Here is a 12,196-nt window from a genome sequence, read left to right as displayed (position 1 = left end):
TACCAAATTCAGTAACTCAGAAAATTTGAATATAACTTAAGACCAATACAAAGAAAGGATTTTTAGAAATCTTGGCCAACTAAAAAAAATAGAAAATGAAAAGTATGAGCATGTAAAGCACTCACAGTGGACCAACACCAGCAGATGACATGGCACCCCAAACCATCACTAGCCCCTTTCACACTGCCACTCCGGCAAATACACGGGTAAAGTATTCCGGCAATTGTTCCCGGGTCGCTAGATTTTGCACTTTCACACTGCCAGTGATTACCCGGAATATGTGTGTGCTTTCACACACAACACGTAAACATCCCGTAAAGACACGTGACATCACGGCGTGACGTGTAATGTACGATTCGAAAACGTTAGGCACGTCATACTTTCACTAAAACTAGTGAACAATCTCAGCGTCAGCACGGAAAGTGAGGAACTAACTGATCTGAAGAGTCGCGCGATAATGTACGTCAACACTACGACACGGCATTAGATCTGGCTTTTGTTCACACAGCGCTCGTCCCGGGATTGAACCCGGCAATGTTACTAGGTCCCCGACCCAGGTTCAATGCCGGAATCAATCCCGCGACGTGTTTGCTTTCACACAGAAGGTGACCCAGCAATGTTCCGGCAATTTGCCGGGTCCGACGTGCAGTGTGAAAGGGGCTACTGACTGTGGAAACTTTACAATGGACATTAAGCAATGTGGATTGTGTGCCTCTCCTCTCTTCCTCCAGACTCTGGGACCCTGATTTCCAAGGGAAATGCTAAATTTACTTTCATCAGAGCACATAACTTTGGACCACTCAGCAGCAGTCCAGTCCTTTTTGAAGCGAGACGCTTCTGACGCTGTCTGTTGTTCAAGAGTCGCTTGACACAAGGAATGCGAAGCTGAAACCCATGTCTTGCATACGTCTGTGTGTAGTGGTTCTTGAAGCACTGGCTCCAGCTGCAGTCCACTCTTTGTGAATCTCCCCCACATTTTTAAATGGGTTTTGTTTCACAATCCTCTCCAGGGTGCGGTTATCCCTATTGCTTGTACACTTTTTTTCTATCACATCTTTTCCTTCCCCTCGCCTCTCTATTAATGTGCTTGGACACAGAGCTCTGTGAACACCCAGCCTCTTTTGCAATGACCTTTTGTGTCTTGCCCTCCTTGTGCTCGTGTCAATGGTCGTCTTTTGGACAACTGTCAAGTCAGCAGTCTTCCCCATGATTTTGTAGCATACAGAACTAGACTGAGAGACCATTTAAAGGATTTGCAGGTGTTTTGAGTAAATTAGCTGATTATAGTGTGGCACCAGGTGTCTTCAATATTGAACCTTTTCACAATATTATAATTTTCTGAGATACTGAATTTGGGATTTTCCTTAGTTGTCAGTTATAAACATCAAAATTAAAAGAAATAAACATTTTAAATATATCAGTCTGTGTGTAATGAATGAATATAATATACAAGTTTCACTTTTTGAATGGAATTAGTGAAATAAATCAACTTTTTGATGATATTTTAATTATATGACCAGCACCTGTAATTTGGTTTGCAGCAAAACACATTTACATTTTTTCAAACAGACTGTTTTGTAACAGGTCGGTTCATAATGCTTCAAACTGAGGAAAAAAATACTAACGAGTTTTGCATTAAAAAAAATTAGAGATTGACTATGTGAATACCGTAATTGCTCTTTACTAAGTAATTTTGCTATGTTACATTATAGCCTTTAAAGAACACAGTAAGACAGTTATCATGAATGGAGCGGAAGGTGTCTTTGTATTTATTTATCTCACTCTTGTATGTTTTATGTATTTTTGTATTTACGTGCACAGATTTGTGACTTGTACATAAAATGTGAAGTACAAGAACAATAATAAAATGGAGCCATGTTTATTTGACCCAGCCACAGACATGTGATAGATGCCAGATTTCCTTCCTCTTCATGATTTTTATATTCATTTTTTATTCATTTTTGTTTCTTCTGGATTGTATTGGTTATTATCAAGTAAGTTATCAAGGTAGCATTTAATGCATGTAATTGTCATTAAAAAAGCAGAAAATATGAGCAAATGATAACATTAAGCCATCCAGTATTTTTATCCACAATACCAGTCAGAAGGTTTTAAACCGTACGATTTGTAATGTTTTTTTTTAAAGAATTCTCTCTGCTTACCTATGTATTCAATATAGAAAATAGTAAACATATTTCAAAATTGTACTGTTTTTGCTGTACTTTGAACCAAATAATTGCAGGCTTGGTGAGCAGATTTGACAAAAAGAAAAAAGATTTTTAGAAAAATAAAAATATCTTGACTGGTAGTATATGTAGTATATGTAAAACCCAACATGTGCGAGACAATAAAAATACAAACATTTTAGCAGATTATTAGTTCATTTTCATTCACATATGTGAAAATATAGCAATGTTGTGGAATTTCTAACCATTTGAATAAAATTATGCTTAGACATTATTAGGACTAGTAAAGGAAATGTTCAGAAAAGATTTGCATCACATCACTTGTTCACCAGTGGATCCTCTGCAGTGAATGGGTGCCGTCAGAATGAGAGTCCAAACAGCTGATAAAAACATCACAGTTATCCACAGGACTCCAGTCCATCAGTTAACATCTTGTGAACCAAAAAATTAAATAAAAAAATTGTTAGTAAAAAACAAACTCATCTAGGCTTACATCTTGAATTGCCTGAGGTTGAGTACATTTTATAAATGTGATAAAACATTATATTTAATTCACAAAGGTTATTTACACTTATGTTGTTTCCACTTTTTAATAAGGTGGCAAATTATAATACCTATAAGGTGATATTGGGGGAATTTCTTTCTTCTGATTTATACATTCTCATGTTCATTCTCACCTTCTGTGTTATAGTGAAATGTTTAGTGAGCTAAACATTGATAATCATTAGCAAAGCTTTGTTATCAAATACATGTTTTGGTATGGCTAAAATGAAATCATAATGGTGTACAGGTGTACAGACAGACTGTGACTGTCCACACACACCTGAGAAGTGACTCTGGACAGAGAGGAGAAAAGTGCAGGGAAGGTGAATGTAGGAAACAGTGGAACTAAGCAAGTGAAGACATTTTTTTGGTTATAAATTCACTAAACCACGGCTTGGGGCTTATTGCTTTAGTTTTTACAACAGTCTCAGCTCTGTTTTAGCCTGTTTTAGCCATTATGGTAGGCTATAGAGGAATTCAGAAGGTGTCACTGGAGGAATATATAAAGCGCGGGACTCATCTGTTCATTTCGCGGGAAGTAATGAGTGTGTTAACAACAGATTACCGTACGAGTTTAGTTGTTGATAGGGTTTTATCGTGCTGCTTATGGGACGGAGGGACAACACTGACACCCACCAGTGTTGCCAGATTGGATGGACGATTTCCAGCCCAAAAGCTCACAAAAACCCGCCCACTTCAACAAAAAACCGCCCAAAACTTTAACTAACAAAATAATGTGATACAACATGTCAGTCAAAGGTGTTAAGAGCCATTTTAACTCCTTAAAACTAAATAATAAATAATAACGTTAGATAAATTTCCCATGGATCAAATGGTGGCAAATACATTAAAGACAATTACCGAATATGATTAAAATGGGTTATGCAAGCAGTCACCGTCAAAACATTTGATTGATTTACAATTGATTTACCGATACCCTCGAAAAAACATATGCATCATTTTCAATGTCATTGTCAATAGTCAGAATTTAAATGCATAAGTGTCCAATATAAGTGATAGGAAAAAGTAATTAGTACTAACGTAATTAGGTATTTCACACTTGTTTATGCACACATATAACAGTCAAAACTGTGTTGTCATTCATTGATAAATACTGTATGAAAATTAACAACAACAACAACAATAATCGCCATCCGAATCCATGAGTTTATCACTGAGGTGGTATGTAAATTTATTTTCACAGCGGTCCACATGAGAAACAATACCGTCCTAATAGGGGCTTTAATCTTTTGTGAAGTTCATATTGTAGAACATTACATTTGCACAGTCTAAGAAGATATACCAATCTGTACTGTTTAAAAGATAAAAGACAAGATCGTTTAGATATAGATTAGATATAAATGGATTATGTTATAAATTAAATAATTTAACTGTGCTCTAGGAGTTGCAGTAATATTAGAGTCTTGTTGTCATCTTTCCCTCAACAGGTGTAATTCAGTGTTAAAACACTCTCCCACTCTTTATGTAACATATATTTAGGCATTATGATCACTCATACAGTTCATACATTTAAAATTAGATCCGTTATTGCTCATGAATCATCACGTGTGTCTGTAAATCACTAGTGATTGGGTAAAAGTACGGCCGCGACGTCCACATCAGCATCAGCACCTCTGCACTGCAGTTTATAACAACGTGATGACTGTTCGGATGCAGTATATGCACACTTGTGCTTGTTTGTTAGCCAATTAGCCTATACAATTTATATTTTTGAAAACCGCCAAACTGACCCCAAACCAGCCCAAATTTTGTCCACCCGCCCAAGACAATTTTTACCCGCACAATCAAATTCAAAACCGCCCAATCTGGCAACACTGACACCCACCGACCTGAGGAAACGCCTGTAGCTGTCGGTGAGGAGGAGAAAAGACGAGAAGAGGAAGAAAAAGTGTGCTCTCCCCACAAATCCACCAAAGCTCAGAGTGAGCAGGACACTGATGTGTCTCCATCCAGGAGCTGGACTGATGCTAAATCAACATGAATATCTGAAAGTCTATTCATTGTTTACACACCACCATATACAAATGCAGATAAGTGAGTTTTTCCACTACTCATGTGACACATGTTATAGTTCAAGATTCAAGTAACCGAAAGTAACTCCTGAATGAAGAATGAATACGAGTATTGAATGTTTTACTGATATTAGATTAAAGCAAGCTTTTGGTTGATATAGCAGTGTTTAGATCAAACTTCTCTGGTGTAGTCTTCTGTAGAGGACACTGATCCTCAGGGGTCTCCTTCCAGTGCTCCTGAAGACCCCTCACTGCAGGACGTCCAGCCTCAAGATCAGGACAGTCCAGTCAGTCCTTCACATCTGAGACATCTGGACTGTGAAGAGATCACGAGGAGCGAGGGTGAGTTCACTGTCATAACCCAAAATATAACACACAACCTCTAATAAAGCAATTAGCTTTCACTTCATGACTAACAACCCCTCTTAGCTGTTATAAATTCACTGTAAACCACTGCTTCACGGGGATTATTGCTTTTATAAAACGGTTATTCCATATACATAGTATGGTTTCACAAAATAAAACAGCAAATAACGTGTAACCATATAAATAAAAACAGTATTCTTCAACCAAACAGAAACAGTTGTGGTTCCAACAAAATAGTTGCAGAGCAACAGACAGAATCAAGGTCCGGAACTGTCCCTTTTATAAAGGAAGGTTTGTTTTACATCATATAGCTGCAAATGCGATAATACTTCCTTAGGTTTTTTTAGTTTTACATCATTTAGCTTTTTTTTAAGTTGGCTTAAATCGACTTGAAGTTCGACAATTGAATTAAAAAAATGCTCCTACAAACAAAGTGTTATCTGCAGATTACCTTGTTTAGGGATCTGTGCCTTTGTGCATGCAGACATCTGACTGATAAATGGGAATTGTGTTTTTCAGCAATACAGCACACCCTTAATTTACAGAGAAAAGAAGGTCAGGGGCAAATCTGTAGATGAAAAAATCTCCATACTGTAGAAGGAGCAGATGCCACAAGACTGAAATGTGATGGAGCATCACTTAACCATTTCTCCTGTGCTTTTATCTTGCTTTCAGAACAAGAACCACCTGAAGACTCCCTGTAATGAGATATCACTCTCGCAGTGACTCTCCTCACTGGATTTGGCAAGTATTTCCTTGTTCTTTGTGGAAAAAGTGCCAGTTCCCAAGTATGATACCATCAGATTCTGTAACCCCGTCTCTTATGAAGAAATTTTCCTTGCACTGAAATCAACATGATCCCATCATGTAACATCATAGTCAGTGTCGTCTTCTACAGGTTTCAGGCCATCTGCAATGCATGACACACCACCCAGGCTTCGAACCTTAGGCCCGTTCACAACGAGAACGAGAACTATAAAGATAACGATATTAGGATCCACACCAGCGAACGATGTCGTCTGTTTATTGTAAGTGCACATGTGTCTGCCGCTTTAAATTCTCGCTCTCATTACAGCAGGATTGATTCTGATTGGCTGTAAATGTTTTTATCGTTCATCAGCTGGAAAAAAAAAAGTGTTCTGAAAGTAATTCCAACGATATTGTTTCTCTGTCTTTATCATTATAGTTGTGGAGTGGACTCTGCTATTCTTTAATATGGAGAATGATTTTTAGAACTATATCTTTATAGTTATCGTCCTTGGTGTGAACGGGCCTTTAAACCCTCCAGATTACATTAATAACATTTACAGGACACCTGAGGCGAAGAACAGAGGAAGAGTCTTTATGTAATCTTATTTCTATCATTTTTAAATCAAACCAAATAAAATATTGTTTTCACGACACATAAGCAACAAAAATAATAACCTTGAAGGATTTTCTTCAAAAGATTTATTTGTCGTAAAAAACAAAGGATAAGGCATATAACAGTAAGCATGTACACATTCTCAAAAATATACTAGTGTCCACATCCGTCTTTAAGGCAGTACTGTAAGCGGGTGCTATTTAGGACAGAATGTCAGAGTTGTTCTCCCGCCCCGGTGTTGTGCTTCGGATTCGGCAGGAGTTCCCTGATCCGGATGGACAGCTTGTAGGCTTTGGACCGCCCCTTGACTGAAGCATGAGATGTGGCAGCCAACAACCTCCTCCTTTGAAGGTCTTTCAAACTGGGAGGACAGGAATGGAGGAATGGGGATTTGTTTTAGCTCCTTTACAAATGGTGCGGGGTCTGCAAACACCTCTTTAAAGACCAGCTTCATCAAGTCAGCTACACAGTCTGTAAATACATGGTACAAAAGGACATTTTATTATGCATATTACGGTCTTAGTAACATATCAAATGCATCACTCTGTGTATTTGAAAGTGTATGAAAATAAAACATGTTATAACATACCATATGAAGGGGCTGTTTCAAGTGGCTTTGCAGTGCATGCACCCTTCTTTGACTTTGAAAAAGCAACCTTGTTCATAGGTTGTCCTGAAGCTGTCGTTGCCTGCTCATTGTAGTGCATTGCTGCCAGGTACAACCTGCAGTACAAGAGTGACATATAAATTAAAACATTACACACTTCCAGCAAATCTTGCACATACATATTAAAAAAAACTATATTGCATTTCATAATCTATATATATAATACCTGCACAACATTCCAATGAAGGAAACAATGACATTCTTGTGGGCCAAACGCAGGATCACCCTGTGAAAGGCCTCTAGTGAAGATGTCCTGTAATGGTGACTGAGCTTTTCCACGTCCTTTAGGACTCGCTTATTGTTCAGGATCTTTTCCACTTTGTAGAGAGGCATTGACCCTTGAATGACAAAAAGAAACAGAATATTGTCAAATTATAAATTACTAGTAGTAAGCCATGTCTGTATTTTGTCACATTATAAAATAATCGAACAATCTGATGCATACCTGGTTGGAACCATTTTTTGGGATCTCTGGACACTTTCTCTGGATGTGCACATTTCGGGAATTCAGGGTTCTCATGGATGTGTTTATTTTGGATGTGGTTGAGCAGGGAAGTCCATTTGGCCACCTTCTCGGGACCAGAAGTAGACGACTTAGCACTCCAGTATACGTGATTCTTGATGCTGCGCAACCACTTCTTCAGTATTTGGTACCCCTTTTTTTGTGACAGTTTGTTCAACTTTTTAGACAAACCTGTAAAAAAAAAAAAAAAAGTATTAAAGTATTGTAGTTCTATGTTCTTGTCTTGCTCCTTGTTTTAGTAATTTGTTTGTTCTTGCTTTTTGCTTTTATTTGTAATATTTATTTAGTTTTTCTAGTCTTGATTCTTGGTTTTGTTTGATTATTCTAAGTTGGTTTAAATTGGTAAAATCTTATTTTGTTACTTAACCATATATTTGGTTTATATTTTTCCCTTGTCTTGAGTTTAATTTGTGTTTTTGTGGAGCTGTGTCCTGTCTAGTCTTGTGTTAGAGTTCCTGACCTGTCCCTGTGTGTCCTGTCCTGGTTCTTCCTGCCTGGCATTTGGTCCGTCTCAGAGTCTGTTTGTCAACAAGTTCCTGAGCTCTGCTCTATGGTGCCTTGTGTGGTTTTCTCTATCAGCCTGGTCTTGCTGCCCCCTCTGTTGCCAAAGTATTCTGCCAGTTGTTTCCTGAAGCCTTCCCAGTGGCCTTCCCTAGCTGTTCATGTTTATTGTGTTCCTCTTGTGGTATCTTGTGCACTTCACTACCTCTTGTATCAGTCTGTCTTGTCAATAAAACCTTTTTATCTCACTGCAATTGGGTCCTCCTTCCCAGATCCCTGACAACAGCACTGTATGTCACAAAACACACAAAGCTTAAGTCACCTTTTTCGAAGTGCCACACATCGTAGAACTGTACGATGTTGCACTCTCTGAGAAACTTCTGGATCTGTGGATGACGATCCGTTATGATGTATTCCACTGCCAAACTGTTAGCCTCCAGATGATCTAGACAACGCTTCAAGCCCTCCTTCTCCATGTGGCAGCTACCCCCTACCTCGTTGCTCTGGGTATAAATTCAATTAAAAAGGCATAAACCTACAACTGAATATTTCCCAATGTAACAATATAATAAGTTTATGATATAAAATAAGTTTACCTGAACAAGCTGCATGTCAAGAACAGTGTTGCTGTCTGGGTGCATCAAAGTGTAGATGCCGTATTTTGCCGAGTACCCTAATAATATTAATAATAAAAAAAAAAGTTTTTCCCCATATTGCGTCTGTACCACTCTTGTTGTGTCGTGCTGGTTTTGTCAGTCCAATGTAACTCAAAAATAATAATCAGAAAAATCCAGATCAAGATATAAGTACTTCCAAATAAAAACTTACCCGGTGTATCAGCCCTCATTTCTCCAGCAACTGCAATCTTTCCCCCTTCTTGCAGTTTCCTGAAAAGGTTTTTCTGATCCAAGTTCCACTTGTGTATTACAGCAGGCTCTAGGTAGTTCTCAGCATGCCTCCTAAATGTCTCATATTGGATGATCTGAAGCTGCATGGCCTTGCAAATCTAAAGAAAATTATGAAACGCAAAAAGGCCACAGAAAAATAGAGCAGTGATTGACCTGGAAATATGATCATAAGGGTAATGATATGATCTTATAATGACCTTTTCAAATTGAAGGAAGGATGCACCACAGAAGTAAGTGGCTGCAGACATCAGTAGGTTTCCAACAGGTGTACTTCCAATGACTGGCTGACTCTCCCACTTTCTGTGATAACTGCACTTTGGACAACGCTGGGTGAATGACACATAGCTGCCCATTCGTCTACATTGAACATCACACTTTGTTTTGCAAAGTGGACATGTTTCAAATAGCTCTCGGAGGCAGCTTTCAAAAACGATGTATTTTGACACATTGTATGCGCTCTGTTCCCTAGAAAGACAAACGAGAAATTGGACTCTTTCAAGTGACTTTTACAAATCTCTATAAAACTGAACAAACAATAAAGAGGTCTAAAACCTACCATAATCCGGACTCCTCTGTAACCGCAGAGTGTTGTGGTTCAGCTATGCTTTCAGAAATGTCTGTGTCTTCCTCCTCTTCATTCAGCTCAAAACGAGGCCTTTTCTGTTGTGGGAATGTGATGGGAGTTGAAGACAGGGCTCTTAAGGGGAAACTGGGAGTAGTTTCAGCACCTACATCAAAAGAAGTAACCGTACCCCAGGTTCCTGCAATTAAAAGGAAAAAGACAGTATATTTACTCAAAGTATTATGATAATGTAGTTTGAAAACTTAATATCTATCGTTTAACATGCAACTGGATTTAGATTTCTGCACATTCAAGTTTCCACTAATAAACAACTCTAATTAATGCATTTGTAGTTACTGCGTGTGAAATACCTTTACTCCATGCATGCGTGTCCTTTAGTGTACCCAAAGACAGTTGTGTGCCAACAGATCGTGTTTTTGGAGACGCAGCAGGCAGTGTTTCTATACTGTCCGTTTGACATGAAACGTCACGACTTCTGGATGAAGTTGATAACTGTTCTGTACCAAGGGCTTGCTGAGATGTCCTCTAAAAGAAATACCCAAAAACAATTAACTTTGAGAAGTGGTGAGAGGTGGAATCACAGCTGAATATGCTACTATAATTAATCAAAGGTAGGTGACGGACACCTGAACATATGGAGAAGGGGTGCGTGCTTCTGCCCTTCTCGAAAGGCCAATGTGACGCTGTGTCCGCCGCGGAATTGGGCTAACGTTACTTTAACACTATTGCTGGGGGATGTTTTTCATGTCCTTGGGTAGAAGCGATAACGTGATATTTAACACCGACTTTTACCAGGGGAACCCCACCAAAACATGTGTATTTTACCCCCTGGAATGTGATATTTACTGTGGGGTTGCCTATGGAAAGCCATTGGGCTAGTTTTGAGTAGCAATTGGGCGGGTTTTGTTGTTAAAACCTGGCAACCCTGGCATCAGCGCCTCTGCAATGCAGTGTGCCTGTGTTTATAACGTCGTGATGACTGTTTGGATGCAGTGTATGCACACTGACCCCAAACCAGCCCAGTTTTGTCCACCCACCCAAGCCAATTTTTACCCGCACAATCAAATTCAAAACCGCCCAATCTGACAACACATCAAAGACTTGGCAACACTGGTCTCCGGCGCACATTAACATCCATTACAAACGAGTAATTTGTTGCATCCAGTGGGGATAACCAGTATAGTCATAATTACTGATTATAATGATTTGTATAGTGTTTTTATGCGTCGCGTGCTCGCATGACAGACTACACTTTGTAAACCTCAAACCAAGTCTGCATTTGTAATCGTAGAAACAACAAACAATAAGCCTGCTCTGCACTGCTCAATTTAAACTCGTGTATGAATAGTCAATAGCAAATTCTTTAAATATGAAAACATACTTACAGGCTGCGAGTCAGAAGCGCCAGACTGTCCTTGTAAAGTTGGAACTGCCCCACTTTTGAGTAAAAGTCTTTGTGCACAGTTGGCCTTGTACTCTCCCAGGTTCAGAAAACAATCCTCGGTGAAGTGCGCAGCACAAACTCGAATATTTGTGTTGTACTGCTCTGGAACAGTGTTGTAAATAAAACTCAGCCACAGATTTCTTGCTGTGTCATCTTTTGGGAGGCCAAATAAAGTACTTTTTCTTTCGCAGCGAAGCACACAGCGTCTCCACGACATGGCGTGAACAATACTACAGAGAGAAAGTATCACCTTCTTCCTTTGAGTGAACGTTTGCTGATCTTCCCACACAGTTATGTAGATATGTGGGGGCGTGTTTAAGGCTTTTAAGAGGGCAATGTATGACTCTTACCTATTTATAAAGAATATCTCCTTGGGGTTGAGTCTTTAGTCTTTGCAAGTTTACAGATCTTTTATATGCACCAAGAGCTGTTAACACTCCAAAAACAAAGGGAAAAAATTAAATCACAACTTAACAGTTACCATAAGATTAGAAACTACAATGAACTTTAAGATGTGATTGCAGTTTGACTAATATACAAGTCACACACATATATTTAAAGTTACCAAGGTAACGTCAGCCTAAAATATGTTAACAAGGAACGTGAGGATTGCAGACTACATTAATTCTCAAATATTAGCGGATTTATTCTTTAAAAAAAAACAACACTGATACAACTACATATATAGACTATACATAAATGTATACCTTATTTTATAAATAATGTAAATAAATTACTTCATAGTCTACTAATTACCAAAAAAAATCGAAGTTGTTTCTCTCTGACTCAATGTTTTCCAATTGCCCGCTATGAACTTCCTGGAACTTACTTGAGGTCTACGTGAATCACGTGACGATCGAGCGTTCCGAACTTCCGTTGTCGCAACTCTCTCTCTCTCTCTCTCTCTCTCTGGCCAGCATCACAACAACAGCAGAATTAACGTGATCTACTTTTAAATGTTTAAGTATAAAACAATACTGCAACACATCTCCAGAATACAGCATTATATTCTCCCTAATAAAAAAAACATATTTTGAAACGTGAGCGTAAAACTTGCCCATTCTTGTCAACGAGGACGC

The 12,196-nt window shown here is 38.6% G+C and overlaps 1 protein-coding gene across 2 annotated transcripts; it reads right to left on the bottom strand.

Annotated features, from left to right (window-relative positions):
• Positions 1-6,562: 6,562 nt before the first annotated feature.
• On the bottom strand, positions 6,563-11,670 carry LOC132109940 (uncharacterized). Of its 2 annotated transcripts, XM_059516416.1 has the most exons (12): positions 11,468-11,670; positions 11,059-11,347; positions 10,024-10,198; positions 9,647-9,851; positions 9,288-9,555; positions 9,011-9,188; positions 8,779-8,855; positions 8,505-8,685; positions 7,604-7,852; positions 7,325-7,496; positions 7,081-7,214; positions 6,563-6,962 (listed from the first exon to the last, which is right to left on the bottom strand). In XM_059516416.1, exons 2-12 carry the CDS (start codon positions 11,332-11,334, stop codon positions 6,688-6,690), a joined length of 2,190 nt encoding a protein of 729 aa, XP_059372399.1. In that variant the 5' UTR covers positions 11,335-11,347; positions 11,468-11,670; the 3' UTR covers positions 6,563-6,687. The 2 variants fall into 2 exon arrangements, with proteins under 2 accessions (XP_059372399.1, XP_059372400.1); XM_059516417.1 differs by lacking the exons at positions 8,505-8,685; positions 8,779-8,855 and having other exon boundaries at positions 11,059-11,670.
• Positions 11,671-12,196: the final 526 nt, after the last annotated feature.

This window comes from Carassius carassius, chromosome 29 (assembly GCF_963082965.1).
Source record: "Carassius carassius chromosome 29, fCarCar2.1, whole genome shotgun sequence".
Taxonomy (NCBI): Eukaryota; Metazoa; Chordata; class Actinopteri; order Cypriniformes; family Cyprinidae; genus Carassius; species Carassius carassius.
This window is presented reverse-complemented; position numbering and strand designations above follow the sequence as displayed.

What these genes read in the sequence shown, in the direction of transcription:
- LOC132109940 (XM_059516416.1), bottom strand. Translation starts at nt 11,334, where the DNA reads ATGTCGTGGAGACGCTGTGTGCTTCGCTGCGAAAGAAAAAGTACTTTA. An exon ending in CACGCATGCATGGAGTAAAG is followed by an intron (nt 9,852 to 10,023) that starts GTATTTCACACG and finishes TTTTAATTGCAG; the next exon opens with GAACCTGGGGTACGGTTACT. An exon ending in AATGAGGGCTGATACACCGG is followed by an intron (nt 8,856 to 9,010) that starts GTAAGTTTTTAT and finishes TAATATTATTAG; the next exon opens with GGTACTCGGCAAAATACGGC.